The 22558-nt window shown below is 35.3% G+C and overlaps 1 protein-coding gene and 1 long non-coding RNA gene across 2 annotated transcripts in view; both read left to right on the top strand.

Moving 5' to 3' along the window:
* Positions 1-22558, top strand: part of LOC101286280 (T-cell receptor-associated transmembrane adapter 1) — a 51344-nt gene that overhangs the window by 4954 nt on the left and 23832 nt on the right. Inside the window, exon 2 of the mRNA XM_033432198.2 lies at positions 22043-22153. Coding sequence (XP_033288089.1) covers positions 22043-22153 — 111 coding nt within the window. The remainder of the gene's footprint in view (positions 1-22042; positions 22154-22558) is intronic.
* LOC125964562 (uncharacterized) lies at positions 9596-13020 on the top strand. Its single transcript, XR_007477703.1, has 2 exons — positions 9596-10011; positions 10651-13020. It is a non-coding gene; the product is annotated as an uncharacterized LOC125964562 (long non-coding RNA).

Here is a 22558-nt window from a genome sequence, read left to right as displayed (position 1 = left end):
ACCATCAGTTATTTAGAAGTCCGTCATTATTTTTCAAAAATTTGGGGATTTCCCAAATATCTTTCTATTTTTGATTTCTGATTTAATTCTGTAATAATGAAAAGTATTTTGTATTATTTCAATCCTTTTAATTTTTTTGAGACTTGCTTTATGGACTAGCATAGAGTTTATCCTGAAGATTGTTCCATCTGTGCCTATAAATAATGTGTATTTTGCCATTGCTATGTGGCAAATACTCCTTAAATGTCAATCATTGATACCATGTATAAAATAGACAACTGAGGGGAACATACTGTATAGCACAGGGAACTTTACTTAATGCACTGTGGTATCCTAAATGGGAGGGAAATCCAAAAGGGAGGGGATATATGTATATGTATGGCTGATTCATTTTGCTGTGTAGTAGAAGCTAACATGACATTGTGAAGCAACTATACTCCAATAAAAAATAATTTAAATAAATAAATAAAACTTAAAGATATAAAATAAAATGTCAGTTGGATCCTTTTTACAATGTTCAAGGCTTCTATGTCTTTACTAATTTTCTCTCCATTTCTATCAATTACAGAGACAGGAGTTGCTAAGTCCCCAACTCTGGCTATTGTATTTTCTATTTCTCCTTAAATTCTGTCAGTTTTTGCTTCATTTATCTTTGGGGCTCTCTTGTTACGAGCATATACATTTGTAATTATATCTTTCTGATGTATTAACCCTTTTATCATTATGAAATGTTACCAACAAAATGATCTCTAGTAATAGTCTTTGTCTTGAGGTCTATTTCACCTCATATTAACGTAGCCACTCTAACTCTGTTATCATTACTGTAAACATACATTTTTTTTCCCATCATTTTACCCTCACCTATTTGTATCTTTGAATTTTACATATTTCTTTTGTAAACAGAGTAAGATCTTGGTGTTTTGGGTTTTTTTTTTAATCCCTTTACCTCTGCCTTTGAGTGGAGTGTTCAGCTCACTCATATTTAACGTAATTATTGATATAGTTGGATTTATATCCACTATTTTGCTTGTTTTCTTCATATCTCATTTTTTTTTTGTTCTTCTATTGCTCCATTACTGTCTTTTGTGTTAAACAAAACCTTTTCTGATACCATTTTAATTCCCTCATTGATCATTTTAGCTGTATTCTTTGAGATTTTGTGTTGTTTTTAGTTGCTCTAGGGTTCAAAATATTCATTTTTAACTTTCACAATTCAAGTTAGCACTGACATAATTTCATTAAAATATAGCATACTAGTAAAGCCCTATGTCATTTCTCCTTATTCTTCTGTATTATTGACATATGTATAAAACCTTCATATATATTGTAAATCTAATAATAGTGTTAGAATTATGACTTTAAACAATCTTCTAATTTTAAGGAAATTAAGGAAGGAAAAGAAAAAAATTATACATACATGCATATAGTTCTTATTTACTCACATATTTCTGGTGACCTCCATTTTTTCCTGTGGATCTGAATTATTATCTGGTGTCATTTCCTTCAGCCTGAAGGACTTCCCTTGTTTTGTCAGGTATCCTAGCAGTGAATTCTATCAATTTTTGTTCATCTGGAAATATCTTTATTCTGCTTTTTTTTTTAAGGCTAATTATACTAGGCTACAGAATTCTAGGTTGCCTTTTTTTTTTCTTTCTTTCAGCACTTTGATTATATCATTTCTCCTTGTGGCCTCTATTGTTTCTTAGGAGAAGTTAACTATTTTTTTTTTTTTGAGAAGTTAACTATTAATCACATTCTAGTCCCCTTTTATACGAGTTGTGTTTCTCCTCCTGCATTCAAGATTTTCTCTTTTCTTTGGATTTCAAGAATTTGAATATAATGTGTCTAGTTGTGTTTTCTTTTGTTTGTGTATCAGCCTGGTGTTCATTGAGCTTCTTGGTGTTCATTGGGTCTGGAAATAAATGTTTTTCACTAAAATGGGACGTTTATAGCCGTTATATTTTAAAATAATTTTCTACTTCCATATCGCCTCTCCTTTCATGACTCCCAATACATATATTCTTGAAATTGTTCTACAGATCTTTGAGACTATTTCTTTTTTTAAAATCTCTTTTATTTTTGTTCTTTGGATTAGACAATTACTATTGATCTATCTTCTAATTCACTGACTTTTGCTATTTCAAATCTGCTGTTGAGTCTCCCTAGTGAATTTTTTATTTCATTTACTATACCTTTCAAATTTAGAATTTCCATTTGGGTACTTCATCTGGGTTTTCAAGAGTCAATTTTTACTGACTGCTTTGTTTTCCCTGAATATGGGTCACACTTTTCTGTTTCTTAGCATGTCTTGTAATGATTGTGTGAATTTTAGATAAAATTGTAGCACCTGTGCATTCTGTTGTATGTTTCTAAGGCTCAGTGTTTTGTGGTTTTCTATTGTTTTTCTTTGTTTTAGTAACTTGCCTGGACTTAAACCACAGGATATCTTCTTCTGAAGCTGACAATGTATCTGGTCATTTTGTTTAAGTATTTCTTTTTTGGGGACCTCTCTGTCTGCATGGTTTAGTGGTCAGCCAGTGATTTGGGCTGAATTATCTAAGGCTTCCTCAGATGTTGCCAATTGAGGTATGTGTGTGGAGAACACCTTCAAAGTTGCAGCCAGTTCTCAAGTCTATCTTGGTGTACCATATCAGGAGATACATGACTTTAGTTGTTTCATTATTGATAACATTAACATTGATACTTAGTTAAGATTATATCTGCTAGGTTTCTCTACCAAGAGATTAATATTTTCCTTTTAAATTAATAAGTAATTTGTAGACTTTTTGGTCAAAGTTTGTAATTTTAAAATAGGTAAATATCACTTTGCTCATTGATCATTAACTTACTAGCTTCGCACCTACTGACTATTTTTTCTGAATCAGTTATTAAGTTGATAGATGGTGGATGTTCTAACTCCATTATTCCTTCCACTCTATTTCAAGAAACAATTTTCCCTTTTTATTTATTCATCCATTGCTTTATTTACTTATCAACATGGACACATAGATTCTTTTTTTTCTCTTTCCTATCTCCAAGTTTTTAAAGTTAGTCTTACCAAAGTATAATTTTACACAGAGTAAAAATAGACTGTTTTTAATTTTTCCCAAGAGAGTTCCCTTTTGTCCTTTCAGTCAATCTCTCTTCCAACCTCTAGCCCCTCAAACCTACTGATCTAATTTCTGTTCCTATTTTAATATTAATTTCTGATTTTTTGTTGCTAATATAAAATTTTATACATTAATCTTATATTATGAAACCCTGCTACACTTGCTAATTAATCCTAGCGGATCGCTTTTTGTAGCTTCCACAGAATCATGTCATCTGTGAGACCTCTTCCTTTACTTCTTGCTTTCCAGTCCAGATGCATTTGATTTCTTTTGCTTATTGCTTGGGCTAGAACTTCTAGTTCAATGTTGAATTAAAGTGGTGAGAGTATATATCCTTGCCTTATGTCTATATTAGAGGGAAAACCTTCAGTAATTGACAAGGATGACATCCTTAATATTAAGAATGATGTAAGTTATAGGCTTTTTTCAAGTACTCTTAATTATGTTGAGGAAATTCCCTTCTATTTTTAGTTTCCTGAGAGTTTTATTTTTTTAGACAGGAATGCATGTTGAGATTTTGTCAAATAGTTTTTCTGCCTCTACTGAAATGATCACATGGTTGTTTTTGTTTTTTGAGGTTTTTTAGTCATTAACCTGATGATTTATATTCATTGATTTTCTAAGCTTAAACCATCTTTTGTTCCTGGTGTAAATCCCACTCAGTCATGATATATTATCCTTTTAATATGTTGCTGGATTAGTCTTGCTAAAATTTTGTTAAGAATTTTCCCGTGTATGTTTATGAGGAATAACTTTTCTGTCATTTTCTTTTCTTGTAGTGTCTTTATCTTATTTTGTTATCAGGTTATACTGACAGCATCAACACCTATACTTACTATTTCACATACAGCAGATACTGTTCTAAGTAATTTACATATATTTATTCCTTTTTACATTTGGCATTATTTCAGACTTCACAAAACAACTGCAAGAATAATACAGGCTAGTCTCATATAATTTTCATTTAAACTTCTCAGATGTGAAGCCCTTGCCACATTGGCTTTACTGTTCTTTCTCCCCTCTGGCCACCTTTGAGTCTTTTCACTTTAAAATTTTTTATTTTTCTTAAACTCTGGGAACTTTTCACACATAGTTTCCTTTATTATATACTCCTTCCATCATTTTAATACAATCTCTGGATAAATTTTATCCTTAGTTTTCCTGTGGCAGAACCAACTTATCATTTAGGACATCTCAGGTATTATTATAGGGTCAATGAAATTGTCTTGATGAATCTAGTTAAAAATTTCAAAATTGATTGCCCTTATTTACTCTTCTGTGCTCAGGAGAATAAGTCTACTTACAAAATTATAAAGTCCATGTCTGGCAGGACAGATAGTATCTATTTAAAATTAAATTCATTCTCAGCACCCCTTACTTACATGTTTATCTCTCCAGACCCATTCTCTGTTCTTCACCTTTCTTAGATCATGTGAGGCTGACTTCTACAGACTGTATCCTGAAGGCTGCCTTTCCCTTTGACTTGACTGGGTTTGACCAATGAGGAAAATGAATGGGAGATTGAGATTGGAGGGCAGAGAACAAAATTGGGATGTTTTCCCACAAATCCCTCTTTGCCTGGTCATAACTGGAAATGGCTGGGTTTTTTGTGGGGTGAGGGGGGTTTTTAACTGAAAGCCATAGTTCCTGCCAGGCAGTCCTTTCTTACAGCTATATATCTCACTGGGTTCCAGTAACTGATACTTCTCTAATACCTTTAAGCCTAGGAGTTGTCATGGGCTCCCTCTGTTGTTAAGTGGCAAGTGCTTCATCATCTCCTGTTCTTTCCATTAGCCCTGCCTGTACCTCATTCCTTTTGACAGGTGCACCTGTTTCTAGCCAGGACCCTGACTGTGCATCACTTCTTGGTGTTCCTGTTTCTACTTCTACTCTATGTTCCTCATCCTAGGGTCCTCCAACTAGAGCTTACCTTCTCCTAGAAAGGTCCTAGCCCCAAATATCTTATTTTGTTCAAAATTTAATCTAATGTATATCTCACCTGAAGGAGGATCCACTAGAACAAGTATCACTGTCTAAGATATTCTAAGGATGCTAATTTTGTTACCTGTCCTGGGGCATTTGAATTTTAAGGGCTAATTCCTTTATAATCTCAAGCAAAACATCTCAAGATGGAAATTCTTATAAAGGTGGTAAAGTTGATATTCTCTGTGGTGCCCCTCAAGTAATCCAGGCCCCAAATGTGGAAGGAGGCCAGAAGGTAAGAGCCTGTTCAACAAGAAGAAAAAGTTGCTAAAATACATACCTCAGAACAGTAGTTCTACAAAATGCTTTGAAAAAATAAGGGAATTTTTCTTTTATGTGATAATTTTTGGAAATGCTGCATAATAAATCCTCCTCTTGAGAAGATAAATTGCATATCAGCTCACTAAAACTATAAGTCTTACGATAAATAAACTGGTTTTACTTTGTTTGAGCCAGTTGTGTTTCAAATAAGAACAAAATTTCTCAGAATGCTTTAACTTTGCTAATTAACACTGCCTCTAGGGCATCACATAGAAATCTGTGTAATAGAGCAAATTGTTTTCTTCCAGAAAATTTGGATGCTTAAGCATTTTACATGTAGGAAAATAGACTATATCTGCTATTAGCTATTTCTCTCTTATTTCTGAATTTTTGTTATCCACTCTTTTATTTCAATGTTTGATTTTCTAATATTTCTGGTTCTATTTGGCTATAATAAATGTAATAAAAAGATCTGAGAATCTTATGCCAAATCTATGCAATGTTCTATTGCTTTTAACTTTTTTCTTTTCTGTCTGGATAATTACGTTTTCTGGAGGATCTTATGGTGTAAACTCGATGAAAATACGAATCATCAATATAGTCTGATTAGAGGCAACTGTAACACTATAATTAATTCTGAATAATTTCACATTTTAAAACAGCATAATTAGAAGCACAGGGGCCCCTTCCCTCTCGTCTTTCATAAAGTTGTTTGCTTACTTTGTACTAGCTTCAGTCTTACCAAAGAATGATTTACCAGAATAAAGAAAAAAATCACCCAGCGAGATAAATTCTGTTTCTATAAAATAAAGGTATTTTCAAGAGTCTTTAAAATAAGGAAGCGTTCTTTATTCCAACTATAAAAGTAGTACAAGTTACTGTAAATAAGTTTAAACAATAGATAAATATATAAAATGTAATGTCGAAGTTCCAGGTAATCCCCTGCCTACTCTTACTACTTTGGAATTCCTTAGACTTAAAATTTGTGTGTGTCTGTATATCTGTGTGTATATACAGATATAAATAAATACACTATGGTGATAAAGATTAATTATAAAGCTAATAGATAACCATAAAAAAGAGGTTGGAAACTGGGCCTCTTTTTATACTCTGTGACGCATTTTTCTGAGTGTGGAAGCTCTGAATGGTGGCTGCCATTTTGATAATGCTTTCTAGTTTCTTTTGGCAACAAAACGTCAATTTTGTTGGCCTTAAAATCCTCATTTCTTGACAGGTGCCTATCAAAACCACATACCTTTCCCTCAAATTTCCTACAACATTTCTAATTTCTTCAGTTTTCTCAGGAGGTTTCTGTTTAGTCTAGCTATCTTCTAAACTTCATTACGATGACCCCTCTCATGAAAGAGCACTACAGAAGCCTCATGTTTATTTTTTATTTGAACATGACTCCTGAAGGCATCATTCAAATCTCTGAATGCACTCACTAATATATTCCATAACGAACATATATCCGTAGGTGTTTTTATATTCTGATAACGTCTTCATGTGTTCAGCCATCTATATTTAATGAAAAGCTATCACTTTTTCCCCTGGCAAATTTCAAACATCTGTGGAGCTATCTAATGCACAGACATGAACTTTCTCTGTGACCTTGGACAATCTTGTTCTATCTCCTGAGTGTATAAATCTGTGGCATGGGGAACATTGTAATGCAGATCACTTTTCAAGAACATTATAATTATTAGATATTGTGAAGAGGTTCAGATTTATCAACCTAAGTTTGACTATTTTAGAGATACCAATCGTGCACATTATGTGTAATCATGTACATTAACCCTTCTAAGCCATTAGGTAATTACTCAACACGTACCACGGACTGCCTTATTGACCCAAAGTGGGGGGTTATACCCTTCCTTGGTCCCTGCCTGTCTCCTCTGCTCTTGTCTTCTCCAGATCTCTGCAGACTTGAGACAGGCAAACCTTAGCCATCCTCAGGGATTGTCCCACTAGTGGGTTCTGTTTGTCTCTCTCCCTGTTGGGCTGTCTTGAGAGTTACACTTCTTGAGCTAAACCACAGAATTCCTACATTTTTACCTGAGTCATTATTGCTGAGTCTGACCTTCTCTGCATCCAAAGCCAACTACTGAACACACTTATTGTTTCTAGAATTGTGCTTTATGAATCAGCCAAGATGAGGGCATCCTCATACCTTCCTTTCCCATCCTCTGCACTGTTCTCATTCTAACAAGGGGATGCCTGCACCTCAGTTTCCAGTCTTGAGACTCTTTCTCTCTCCCATGTCCTCTGCATGCCCCAGTTGATAAAAATGGGAATCTACTTTGCCCCTGTGCTAAGGTCCTGCTTGGGTAATCTATGCAGTTCCCTTTTGAGCCTGAGGCTTCTACCCTTCTTGCCAGTCATCCTGTTTTAGGACCAAAGGTTAACCCCTCATGACTACCACACAGCTGGGCCCTCTCCTCTTGAACTGATGTGTCAAGTGTCCAAACCTCCCTGGAAGTCTGGGAGTCAGCTCTTCGACAGTCTCCATTCTTGAGTTCTATCTAATTCTTGGATGGATCCTTTTGATGCGCTGTTGTGTTCTGGTCTCTAAATGAACCTGAGATTTCTGTTCCCTTGTGCTCTTGGTCTGTGGGCATCCAGGCCTGCTTCATACAACCTGCCACCCTAACAGATGGAAGCTGAACAAAAAGTTCTCTGAACAAACAGGTTTAGAAAAAGCTCTGGTAAGAAAGTTTCTCCGGTTTCCTTTTTTGTAGGACTTATCTAAGCCTTTAATATACTAATATGCAACCACAGAGGTGAAAATAATATAGTTTTCCAAATATATTTTCTGAAGGAGTATTTTTTTTCCAAGAGTTTCTTAAAGACCTAGAACTAAATGTGTTCTAGGAAACATATTTTGAAATTGCTTTTTTAGAAGATTAGACTAGGGAATCTCATGGTCTCTTTCAGTTTTATGGATTCTGATTCAATGATTCACAAGAACTATTTTGGGGGAAAGTGATCAAAGTGGAAAAGTCTGTTAGTGTTTAGTTTAACTCTGTTCAAGGAATAGAGAAGCACTGTATTTTATTTACTAGGGAGTTGTTTTCTATGATGGAGCAGGGAGAAAGCAGAAAACTAACATTCTTTTATTTATTCGATCATTGTGAGAATATTTATTGAAACTCACAATGTGCCAGGCATTATTCTAGACACTGGAGTGTTAATGATGGATAAGATCAGTGCTCTGCCTGCCCTCAGGAATCTTAGAGAAATCAGCTAGAGCAAGCCACCTAGTATCTTTGCTCTGAGTCTGTGCATCAAAACTCTCATTTTGGGCTTCCCTGGTGGCGCAGTGGTTGAGAGTTCGCCTGCCGATGCAGGGGACGCGGGTTCGTGCCCCGGTCCGGGAAGATCCCACATGCCGCGCAGCGGCTGGGCCCGTGAGCCATGGCCGCTGAGCCTGCGCATCCGGAGCCTGTGCTCCGCAACAGGAGAAGACACAACGGTGAGAGGCCCGCGTACCGTAAAAAAAAAAAAAAAAAAACTCTCATTTTTAAGTTTCCTTTAGAGTTTGAGTTCTTAAAGTTTTGAGTACATCTCTTTTTTGTAATAAACTGGATTCAGACTTGTCATTCTATAATTAAAGAAAACTGGTGAAGTTACATAAGCAAATATTCATAAGCACATAGTATGTAACAGGTATACATACAAACTGTATACATAGATATGACCAAGACAATTTTTTATCTGACTGAGGCTAGAAATAAAATGCTACTCACTATAAAATATATGTGAGTTTCTCAGAAAATTGTCCACAACACCTATATTAAAATAAGCAAGGGTAATTGTGAAAATGCAGATTTCCACTCCAGATATTCTAATTCAGTAGGGCGCAGGAATATGCATGTTAAACGAATGCCAAATAACATACTTATGCACACTAACATTTAAGAACTTCTGATATTGAGACTCGGGGGTGGGAGAGACCTGGAGCTTGTCACCACGTGACCCTAGATTGGACAGAGGGACTCACATTGGCTGGAGCAAGGATTGGGGAGGGGGGAAAGGCAGGCACCCAATCTCCTCGTGGGATAATGTACAGAAGGTACCTGATAGACAGTAAGTGTTCAAAAAGTGTTAATTCTCTTTCCTCTGACATGCCTCAAAGAAAACACAATCAACAGCTGAGCATGCCTGGGGGCTTCTTACTGTTTCCTCCTCAGTTTAGTATATTTTATTTTGCTTTCATGTGACCTCACTTGGGAGGAGATCCGCAGATTCTCTCCAGAGACATGGGGAATCCCTCCTAGTCTAATTTATACCTTGACTTATTATATGTTTTAAAATTAGATTTAGGTACCGATAAAAATTCAAATAGCAGAGTACAGAGGCCTGTGGGATTTTTCTTCTCACGTTTCACAAAAAATTTAACAGCTTACTGGTTTCAGATCAAAACTCTAGAAGCCTCCATCACCACATTTCCTGTTTGTAACTGAACAAAGTACACACAAAAGATTGTAAGAAACAGAAGAGAGAAAAAACTGAGGTACAGATAAGACAAGGTTTACTGCCACACTGCTTCTAACATAACAGAGCAACATTACTTAGAAAAAAGTTTGTGGGAGCATTTTTAATCCATACATTTGCCTATGGCTACAGAAGGATTTTTCTGAGAAAAGAAGCATGCCAGGTAAGTGGCATTTTAAATTCTTGTGTTCAATTCCTATGCCTAAGAATTTACATAATAATTTCCAAGCCTCTAGCAAAAAGACACTTAAGGTTTCGAAAGTAAATTACTTTACAGAATTATTTTTTAAATGTGGGATAACTTTTACCACAATTAGGACATATTTTGAAATATATTAATAAGCATAAATTGACTACTTTCTCTTAAAAAGTTGGACAGTGTTTTATAATATAAAGCTAGTTGTAGCTATTCAGTAAGTGTTCCTTGATAATCACGCCATTTAAAGTACTTATTTTTAAAGGAACTTTCATTGACCATGCATATTCCTCTTTAGTTTAGTTTAGTTCTAAAGCAGGTTAGGAGTAACAACATTCTGGGATTAACATGTACACACTGCTATATTTAAAATGGATAACCAACAAGGACCTACTGTATAGCACAGGGGACTCTGCTCAATATTATGTAACAACCTCATCAGGAAAAGATTTTGAAAAAGAATAGAGACATATATACCTGAATCACCTTGTTGTACACCTGAAACTAACACAACATTGTTAATCAACTATTCTCCAATATAAAATATAAAGTTAAAAAAAATAAAGCTGGTTAGGAGTAACAACATTCTAATTCCTTGGATTTTAGGCGCTATATTATCTTCCCAGAAATCAATTCAATCATCAACTTTCAGAGAGATGACAATTTGCAAAGACCAGTGAAAATCCCATCACCTGTGGAATGGATTATGAGAGTTGAATCCACATTGATTAGCCGAAAGTCTGCTCCACATTGACTATCATCTATCATTCCTCCTTTATTCTTTTACGTACTTTTAACTTCCTTAATAAGCATCTTTTTGTAATAAGAGAAGACATGCTTATTATATAAAGTGGGAGAACTGTGAAATATATATGAAAAAAAATTTACATAGTTTTCATCACCTTAGAAAAATAAGATATTATGTTGTATTTCCTTCCAACTTTTGCTTCTATATATCTTCATGGTTTGCTCTTCATAACTGAAATAATAATGTAAATAAAATCATATGTTCAGCTTTTTTCACTAACATAACCATCTCCATCTTTATGATAACTTCTGCTTAGTTGTTTTACATAAATGCACAAAGTGACATCTTTTGTGTTCTAGTTTACTTAGTTGTTTATTGTTAGACATTAATGTTGTATACAGTTTTTTTATATTTTAAATGACAGAAAGATGAACAGCTCTATAGCTTTTTCTATATTAAGGGTTATTTTCTTAGGAAAGATTTCTAGACATGGAATTACTGAATAAGAAGTTATGAACATTTTAAGTCTCCTTATTGCCAAATTGCTTTTCCAAGGCTGATGCCAATTCACTCTCATCCTAGAGTGTTTCTCCTTAACAAGCTGGTCTCATTTAAAAAAATCTTTACTAATTTGATAAGCACAACATGTTTAACCCATTGTTTAATATGTTTTACTTTGATTATAATGAGGATGAAAATTTTTGCATGGGTTTTTAAACTTTATAATTCTGTCATTTGTGAATTGTGTAATTACATTTTTGCTTATAATTGTGCTAACAGTATTTTTAATATCAATATGTATAAGCCATTTATAAAGATAATAGATATTTTAATTCCTGTGAATTTGTTTCCCAGTGTTTTGTTCCATGGATTTTAAAACTGATTGATTGGATTAATCACACAGGGAACATAAACTGATGTATGGTTTTCACAATTCTCTTTATCTTTTCCAGGTACATATATTAGCAAAGAAAAAAAACAATTGTTCCAGTTTTGCTAGTGCCCTGCAAGAAATGGACTTAGCAATACTATGAACAATTGCTATGAGATGACAGTCACGGGGAACTTGGCAAGGGTGGGAAGGCCGAAGGCAGTGAATATGATGTTCAACTATTTCTCATTAATTAATTTTAAATTTGGAAGGCATGATAAAATTTCCTTCACAGTATTTCATAGTTTATGTTTAGATCCCTTCAGGTGCTATACAGGAGCTCCTCCATTGTCAGTTAAGACCTACGGTTCCACAGAAGAGATAAAATGTATACAGTATTTGCCATTAAAGCCTCATAGATCTTAAAAGCCAAGAAACAAAACCAAAAACCAAAAATCCTTAATGTGAAAGGAGAGACTCAGATTATAGTATTTTTTACATTAGATAGGTGAAGTAAAAAAGAAAATAAGTGTGAACACAATGGAAAAGTGAGATTATTCCTAGTTGAGTAAAACAATGTATGAAAAGAAAAACCCAAGTCTCTCCTTTTCTCCCACCTATATGCCTTGTAGTCACTGCATCAATAAATGTGCCAGCATCCTACTTTCTACTGTTTCTGCATTCACATAAAATCAATATTAGCTAAATCAAAGACAAAAACAACTCCTTTGGGCTACCATTAATTTAAACAATGATTCACAATTTAGTTACACCTCACTGTTTTTCAAAAAAAGGATTTTCATTGTCTTTTCTCACTTTTCTCTTCCCGTGAGCCTCAATCCCCTTTTGAGAACAATGAAAGCCTGTCTTTTAGAGACTAGATAGGACTGATTTATGAATCATCTTTTAAGCTCAGATGTTCTTTAAATTAAAAATAGGTCAAAGACAGCGTTTCATCATTTAATTTAGGTAACATTTGACAGGCGATTTCAAGAAAACTTGACCCAGGAATGTTTGCCACTTAAAGGTCACAGCTGTAAGAAATAAATATCCACAAATTGCTAGTTAATAATACATAAATAAATATTGGACCCTTTTCCAGGCATTTTTTTTTCATTTAATTTATTCAGCATTCCTGAATTAAAAAGAAGAGAGAAAAAATTAACAGGCCTTCTTAAAACATTAAAGAAACATAGTAGTTACAGTATTTTGTTGGATGAAAGTTTCCACACACCCATGCCATCTTCAGAGGCTCTTACCAAGGTGCTTCTCCAATAGGAAACAATAAGTACATATACAAAATGGAGCAGCTACATACAGATAAAGAGAGGTTTGTCTACAGCAGGGAATTTGGCAGCACTTCGATCCCAATAGGATTTCCCAAGTTTACCAATTCCAAGTTTAATTATGAAAGAGACAGAGTCTAGTACTGGAGGAATCATAACATACTGTCTTAAAATCTACCCTCCATCTCACTCCTGTATGTCCACTTTCCTCCATTAAATTCAGCAAGTTGTTTAAGAGGAATCGTGATGTACTAGAAAGAGGGGACCTTCATGTCACACAGGTGGGGATCTGAACTCCAGTTTTACAGCTGGCTTAGTGTGAGGGTCAGTGTTTTGCAGAAAGTCACACAGCTAGTAAGTGACTACACTCCTCTTTCCCTATATCTGTTTGAAAACAGATGTTCCAAAGCTTCATATCGCCATTGTCCCTCTCCCCATCATGGCCCCTCCCTGACATATATCGTTCACTTCCCAAATAACCTTCTATTCATAATAGACACATTTAAATTTAGCAGTTTTCAAATTTTGCATTAAAAACAGTATCTTAGGGCTTCCCTGGTGGCGCAGTGGTTGAGAGTCCGCCTGCCGATGCAGGGGACACGGGTTCGTGCCCCGGTCCGGGGAGATCCCACATGCCGCGGAGCGGCTGGGCCCGTGAGCCATGGCCGCTGAGCCTGCGCGTCCGGAGCCTGTGCTCCTCAACGGGAGAGGCCACAGCAGTGAGAGGCCCGCCTACCGCAAAAAAAAAAAAAAAACCCCAAAAAACAAAAAAAACCAGTATCTTATTTACTTGAAAGCCTGGGACTAGATTTGAGAATCTCTTCCAGTGATTAGTCCACGACTCTAATGCCTTTTACTGATGGGATGATGGGGATGGACAGTGGTGGCAGAGGCTGTGTGGACAGTGACAACATGCCACATCAAAGAGTCATCAAGCATGTGCCTAGTTTGACACCAATCGATCACCACAGTAGGAAACATTCATTTTATGAGTAGAATCCATGGGGATTGTAATATCAGAACTTTCATGTTGAAGTTTCTAGGGTGCCTAAAATAAATATATACATTCATGGAATGCAAAGAAGAGATGGTCACTGCTCTGAGAGAGTTTACAAGCCAAGAAAAAGAAACCATCAAGGGAAGCCATATCCTATATACTATAAACTCACACACTTGTCTCAGTTACAGATCCTCTGAAGGAGAAATAGTTAAGGCATTATATGTATTGCTTTTCTACTGTTAATTGTTTAAGTAAAGGCTCCTGTATGAATCAAACCTGCCAGCAGAAAGACATTACATTTGCTTAGCTGGGTTTCCTTCCAGAGTACATGTAATTGTGAATTCCAAAGACAGCACCTGCCAAGAACTTTTGGCTTTAAATGAGTCAGAGGTCTTATAATTAAACCTACTACTATTAGCCCCTGGTAGTTGAAAGCTGTTTAGAAACTGAAATCATGGTTTTCCTAGCTGTCATTGCCTCACTAACAACTTCCTGATGCTTTTGGCTTTTTAACAGCACAAATAGTTAAATTAAAATTGTGTAGGAGTTCTTTTTAAATTGATAAAAGCTACGTAAATGAAAGTAATTGCAATTAATGAATAATGATACTAAAGATAGCATTTGTCAGGCAAGAATTTTTAGGTACTTTGCACATGCACTATTATAAGAGGAACTGTCTGTATTGAATAGATACCCACATGGGGCTAGAGTAACTGGGTAAGGGGAGGTACAAAGTATATGTGTGAGTGTGTGTATGTGAACATTTACACAAATCTACCATTCAAGTTGAAAGTCTCCATCATTTAGCTATTCAATATCTTCTTATCTCTGTGTGTTTTGTTTCGTTTATCAAGATGGGGGCATTTATTGTTGTCAATCAACAAATTATGAAAGATACCAAGAATGTGATGAAATACAAAGCTTCTAAATGAAAATCTTCCTATTTGTAACTCAGATCACATTACAAAAGAAAAATATCTTGGAAAGCAGAAGGGTTAGAAAGGAATCACAGACTCCTAAAAAGAGAGGAACACTGGAGACCATGCTAAACCAACCCCCCACGTTAGAATTCAGCCTGTGTTTTAAAAGGCCTCCAATTGATTATGTAAAACAAATTTACTGTTACAGCAAAGACAAAACCCAGCCCTAAAGGACTGTGCGGTGTAGTCCATGTTCTTACCTTGGAGTTGCTGACATATTTCATGAAAATTGTTAGGACTTTCCTAAAGCCTTTAGTGTAAGTGTAGTCTTGTGATATTGGTTTGGTTATTTCTTTGTAGCTGAGAGAAAAATTGTCTTCTTGTAGCAATTAATGGACTAATACAACTTTTCAGTGCACCCTTTAATTAAAAAGGAGAAAGGAAAATTTCTAATTGAAATATAATTTTTGCAAATGACAGGATAATTTCTAGCTAGAATTAGTGTAATTTTTTAAATGAAATTAGGGCTTTCTGCTTACTGCCTTGAAGTACACCTTTTTATTTTTTAATATTTATTTATTTATCTGGCCGTGTCAGGTCTTAGTTGTGGCATGCGGGATCTTCACTGCGGCACGAGAGATCTTTCATTGTAGCACACAGGTTTCTCTTTAGTTGTGGTGCAAGGGCTCTAGAGTGCGCAGGCTCAGTAGTTGCAGTGCACAGGCTTAGCTGTCCCACCACATGTGGGATCTTAGTTCCTTGACCAGGGATTGAACCGGCATCCCCTGCATTGGAAGGTGGATTCTTAACCACTGGACCACCAGAGAAGCCGTGAAGTACACCTTTTTATACTGTGCTATATTTTATTTACCAAACCACCGTATATACTAAATACTAGATGCTGTGAGAAATGGAAAAAAACTAAGTACGAAGGAGATTGATTTTATTAGTTCTCCCAAGGGTAATAAATTCTAGAGATTTGTTATAATTTTCTATGTATTTATTTGCTCTCTTACCCTTCCCCCAGAAAGAGTGGTATTAGAAGTACACAGAACAGTATAAAGGACAACCAAATAAATCAACACAAAGAGAAAGTAAGGAGCAAGGTGTACGATTAGTTCACAAATATGAGTAGCATATAATTCCTAGAGATTTAGTTAAGATAGAGTGTGTGTCAGATGATACACAAGGCCAGACAGATGACCAGTTACAATATTCACATGGATTATAAGAGTAAAAATGTACCTGTTCTTGAGGAGATCCTCAGCTTCTTATACCTGATACCAAGTGATATATTAAGCAATATCTTCTAGTCCATAGCATCTCTATAATTAATAAATTCAACAGCAAGTTTCATACAGTTGGTTCTTTTTCTTAAAATGAGTTTTATTTTGCTCTGATAACAAAGACAGAAAGTGTAGAAATGGAAGAGAACAAAAAGAGCAACAGAGAGTTAATTTTTATTTTCTGGCTACAACCTGAAGTTTAGTTCTCTGTTGCTATTTTAGGCAGGTCATCAGCTGAGATGGAAGCAAGTTTGATATTCCCTTAAGAAATCTTGGGAACATAACTGGCGCATGTCCCAGTACAGAAATCATCGAAGCCACCATTTAGAGGTTGATCCAGGGAAAACCTACAGGGAGGGTCAAAAATCTCCTCCCAAAATCAGTTTTGTACCCTTTAAGCATGTGTATAAATGAATGAACAAATTCCTAAAATATGTCATGGGGATTTGATGCAATAATTCTAGACTGGACTATTTCTAAAGCAAGGTTACAAGTCACCCAATTTGGCTAAAGGTAAGTTATCCAAACATCCATCAGATTCTTAATTTTAAGCAGTGCAGCTTTTTGGTCAATGTGTTGTGTTCTTAGATAAGTTATACTATACTACTTTATATTATGGTATATAATTTCTAGGCAGAAAATAAAAAGAAATAATAAAGAACATCTGCCCAAAACAATAATTTGAGTTTTAAGTGCAGCACTTAATCTTCAGTCATTCTCTCTCTGACAACGGCTAGACAAAACAACAATTTCATGAGGTTACTCTTGGTTCATGCAGGTAGAACCATGTTGAGAGCATACAGGAAAACATCCATTTTTCTGTTCTCATAGTAGAAGAGTATGCATTGAATACGTAAAAACAAACATATTAGGTCTTTAAGGTAAAGGCTGAAGAAAAGAGAATGGAAGCACATCCCCATTTCATGCTTCTCAAAATTATGATGTGGTCTGTGAAGAGATTGTTTCTACTCACCCTGACTCTTATGTTTTATGCAAGCATCTGAGTTTTATGCAAGCATATATGTCCTAGAGTTGCAACAGAGCTCAGCTAGTGTTATTTTCTAAATTTCTTTTTCTGGAGATTTTAATGACACTAATCAAACTTCCCAAAGACTGATTCTCTAAACAAGAAAATAAAATTTTACCTTTATAGTTGTTACCACCCCTATAAATCTAATCAGATAGCTAGCTGTTAGCTCCAACTTCCTTGTATCAAGTTTCCTAGGAAACAAATAATAATCATTAGATTTTTTTGGCAATATAGATTCTGGGCAGAGAGAATTAGGTTGTGGTTGATGAGTAGTTTCACCAAAGCTACAGTGAGCACTCTTCTCACAGCGATCTGTTTCCCAGCCGCTGGGAGATAGATAGGTCCTTTCTCAATAGTACTAGAGACAAATGTAGCAGAATCTTCACTTGGTCTTTTCCTGGGTTGTGGATGTGTCTAGATGTCATACTTGATCAGAACCTTTCTGTTGGACCTGGTTATTACATTTATCCTTCTTCATCCACTCTTCATTTACTTAGTTGGCACATGTTTAGTGAGCACCTACTTTGTGCTGAATAGGTTGCCAAAATAATAGTGGGAGTAAGATAATAATAATAACAATAGCTACCATTTATTGAGCATCTATTAGTAAGAAATGCTATTCTACAAATTTCATTATATGTCTTAACGAATACCCATAACAATAGGTACAATGAGGAAATTAAAGAATGAAGATAAAGATCAATAAATCATTCTTTCTGTCCTTTGGGTAGCTCACAGTCTAGTGAGTGAGTGCTTCAGAAAGAAGGTACTTTTGAAGGATGACTAGGAGTTTGTCAGATGGCCAAGGGGGAAAGTATTTCAGGAAAAGGGGCAAATATACAGACATAAAGGCATGAAATGGTAAGTATGGTATCTACTGAAAATTGCAAGTGCTTCAGAATGATTGAAGCATGGTATATTATTGGGTGGATATAGTAGGTAAGTCCTAAAAGACAGGCAGGAAACTTAAAGTAATATTTTGTGGAAATTACTTATGGTAAGGAAAGAAAAGTGTTAAATCCTCTATGTTTAGGGAGGAGATAGGAGCAGGTACCTTCTCCTGAAGGACCTATGTCACAGGCTCCAAAGAAAAAAAAAAGGGACAACTTTCTCCAGAAACCATGGAGGAGAAGAGTGTATGGGGATCGTGTGTGTAAAGATAGTAGCTGGGTTAAGAGTGGTGTTTGATGGAGCAAGGATTAATGGAAAGAGCCATCAACATAAAGTCAGGGCCAACTGAACTAATAGGAACAGAGGCCAAATTGACCTGAGCAGGGTCTGCTTAGTATTGTGTTTTAAAATACTGGCCTTCAAGACACCAAAATTCTTTGAGATGTGCATGTCCTTTGATCCAGCAATTCACCTTCAGGAATTTTTACCTTAAAAAAATTAAGGTTGGGTGTATAGTTTTAGCTAAAGCTAGTCATCACAAGATTTCTTATATAACTAAAAATTAGAAGCAACTTAAATGTCTAACGATAAGGGATTGATTAAATAAATTATGGGGGCTTCCCTGGTGGCACAGTGGTTGAGAGTCCGCCTGCTGATACAGGGGACACGGGTTCGTGCCCCGGTCCGGGAAGATCCCACATGCTGCAGAGCGGCTGGGCCCGTGAGCCATGGCCGCTGAGCCTGCGCATCGGAGCCTGTGCTCCGCAACGGGAGAGGCCACAACAGTGAGAGGCCCACGTACCGCAACAAATAAATAAACAAACAAACAAATAAATAAATAATGGAAAATCCATACAGTGGAATAGACAGCAGCTAAAAGAAATAGAAGAATATTTTGCTTACAGGAAAAGACTCATGCTATAAAATTATCAGGGGAAATGTAAATAACAGTATAGTCAGTATAACTAAATCCTATGCCTCCGACCATAACAACTTCTACTCAGAAAATAAGTTTGGAATTGTATTAACCAAGGTGTTCACAGTGATTGTCTCTTGATAGTAGGATTAGAGTTGATTCTTATCTTTTTGTTTTGCTTATCTGAGTTTACTAATTGTTTTTAACTTTGAACATACATGATGTGTATAATAAGTCTGGCCTCTTTGTAGCAATTAAAGTTCATTTATTTCAGTGTCACCAAACACTGACTGTAGAGGGTGAGTGATGAGAGTCTACATTTGGCTGAGTGAATAACCTAAAATGATAGTTGTAACATACCACAACAGAAAATATAGTGTGTGCACTCAAATTGCTTTAAAATGTGAATGAACTTAGAACTGTATCTAGACTGTGGGTCCTTAAGGGACATACACAAGGAAAAGAAAAGAAGAAAACTCTTTAATAATAGAATCATTAATTTAATCATTACTTTAATAACAGAAATCAGAAATTAATAACCCTATACTGTGACAGCAAAGAGGGAAACTGAGACCCATCTGGCAAGTGAGACAGCTTGCTGGCCCGATTGTTCACCATGATAGTTAAATCAACCACCTGAAAGGGGTTATTATCAACAGGAGGTGGGGAACAATCGAGCTCTGAAAGTTTGCCTTAAAAATTTGCTTTAACCCAGCAATTTTACTCCCAGGAACCTTTCTCCAGATAAGTCCACATACATGGAAAATGTCTATCCAATGGAGTTTCTTGCATTATTGTTTGTAAGAAAAATGTTTTAAAAATCAGAATGTCCATCTTAGAGAATTGGGTATGTAAATTATATTACAGTAACACTATGAAATTCTATGCAATCACTAAAAATAACATACTAACATGGTAAAAATCCCCCAAACACAGTGGTAAGTTTTTCTAAAAAGGCTAATAAGTGTAATATTAGTGTTCCTTTTATGTTTTAATAGAGGACCTTAAGTGTTATTCTATATTTGATGGTTGGAATTTTTAAAATTTATACTCAGCAGGCACTTGTTTTTTAAATAAACAATTAGACTTAAAAATCAAATCTAAAAATATGTGCAGTATCATATAACTAGAATTTTTAATATATTTTAAATAGTTTATTATATTATAGAATTCTATAAGTATTTATGGGATTATGTTCATGATGAATAAATTAGGCACCTCCAAATGTTAGTGTTTTTAACCAAATTAATTGGTAGCTCTATTGCAGAAGATAAAAGACTGCTCCAGTTTTCTAATACTTTATGAAATATAAAAATTCCCTGAAAGAAAATAAAACCACTCATTTCACTACCATTAGCAGTTAACTTTTCCCATTTATTAATTCTTGAAAAATTTTTATAAATCCTGTAGTATATGTCTGGCACAGCAGAGTAGAAGGCAGCAATGGTCCTATTCTCTGTGGAGCATATAGTATTTTGAACATCTAAATACATGGTACAAAATTAAGGAGGTAGCAGACATTAGTAGACAGGTGTTAAAAGAGACACAAACTAGTTCAAACAAAAGCAATGTATAGATGAATAAGTGATATGCAAATTATATGCATATATGTATATATACATCTATATCATAAATAAATATATATTTTATATATTTAATCACCACTATGCCTAACTATGCTCATTTAAAAATAAATGATGCCAATAAATAAATAAAGCAAGTCAAATACATAGAGGGCAGTTCAACAACCACTGCAATGTTAATAATTCAAAGAAAATTAACAACTCAAACGTCAAATCTGAGATTCAGAAAATAAGTAGAATAGAGCAACACAAAGAACATCTGGATTTAGGGAGTCTTTATTTGATGGTTTAAAGACAGGCTATAGGGAAGTAAAGCTAATTTCCCTCCTATTAAAGATTTTGCCTCTTCTGCTTATTGTGTTTAACGTATTTGGATTTCTTTGAAAGGGCTTAAAATGTTCTAGGCAGCCACAGAGAGAGAGTTGGGACTATGAAGGAACATAATCTCTATTGTAGCTATTTTCACATTGCATTTCTAATTATATGCTCACACATTCACATCCCCAACTAAACAGAGTTCCTTGAGGGCAAAGATTCTGTTTTCCTTACCTTTGATTCCCTAATATAGGGCATAGTTCCTGGCACAGAAGAGATACTGACTGAATACATAAATATATAGTATTATACAATCACAAGTTATTTTTCTGGGGTCAGTATTCACATGGGTACATGACTACTAAGATAATTAGCCGAATTTTATATATGTATGTAACTATATCTCATATTTTATAATATATTTACAAATATATTTGTTATTAGGCTAATTATCTTAGTAGTCACTCATATATGTGTAAAGATTGCCATAGATAATCAGGGCAACTGACAGGCAATATCCCACAAAACCCCCTTTACAGCTCAGGAATGAAAAAAGAGGCCTTCGCAGAGGGGAAGAACAGAATCAACCCTCCATTATCTGCTCATGGAGCTCTAAATAGTATGAGAAAATTCCTTATGGCCAGTCTTGACAAAACTGGGTTACTATTATTCCAGTATTATTGTTTTATCCCAACACACAGTGTCCTACAGTACTGGGATTAGTAGAAAGTGATAAGTGATTCTCCATAATAATGAAAGCATGGATTCAATATGACTACAGACAAAGAATTAAAGAAACGGGAAAAGTATAGCCTATTTAATGACTCTGCATAATATGGAAGTTCTTAATTTTGAACCAAAGTTTTTATAACCTGTCACTATTTGTCAAATCTTAGTAGCTAGACTAAAAATGTCTTCCATTTCATCTTTACTAAGAATGTGGGACACTTGCTTCCTTTTACCCAGGCGGGAATTTGAATACCCATTTTGAAATCTGTAAAAAGCCTTTGGCTGTCAATGCTAACTAATTTCTTGACAGAGATTTGTCCTTTGTTGTGAATAAACACAGTGGTTTTAATTGTGGGAATACCTAGCTCAAAACAAATGAGTACGCAGCTACTATATTAAGCGTGTGTTTTCTTCTGTTCACAGGAAACTCTGAATGCCAGTTTTATGTCTGGGCAATTCTAGCCTTCTTGGGTTTAGCTCTGACTATATCGCTTATCTTCAACATTTCCCACTATGTGGAAAAGCAGCGACAAGGTAAGACATTTTCAGAAATAGCCATATGAAACCTGCTTGAGCGGATACTGAGTCACTGGAAAACCTACAGAATAAGATGATTTTATGAAATGTTATTCAGTAAGATATTTTTATCTGTAGAAAATCTATCTGGTACTTTTTTTTCACGCTGAGGGTTCTCTTGATTTAAACATGTAATCATGTGAGAAATGTAAACAGACTCCCAATTTTAGCTTTATCTCTACTAGAGGGTACAGCGTAGGAAGGGATTATCCTGGGAAAATGTATTTTTCCATCTTCCTCCTCCAGTTGAACAACTCATGAAATTGTAGCCTATTCTGGAGCATCTGTAAAGGTTCTTTCTGGTGTGTGATGAGAAGAGTGAAGACTAGGTCTTTAAGGTTCCACATGAGTCTATTCAAACTT

Source organism: Orcinus orca, chromosome 5, assembly GCF_937001465.1.
Source record: "Orcinus orca chromosome 5, mOrcOrc1.1, whole genome shotgun sequence".
In the NCBI taxonomy this organism is placed as follows: domain Eukaryota; kingdom Metazoa; phylum Chordata; class Mammalia; order Artiodactyla; family Delphinidae; genus Orcinus; species Orcinus orca.
The sequence above is the reverse complement of the archived record's forward strand: the minus strand, read 5'-3'. Positions and strand labels throughout refer to the sequence as shown.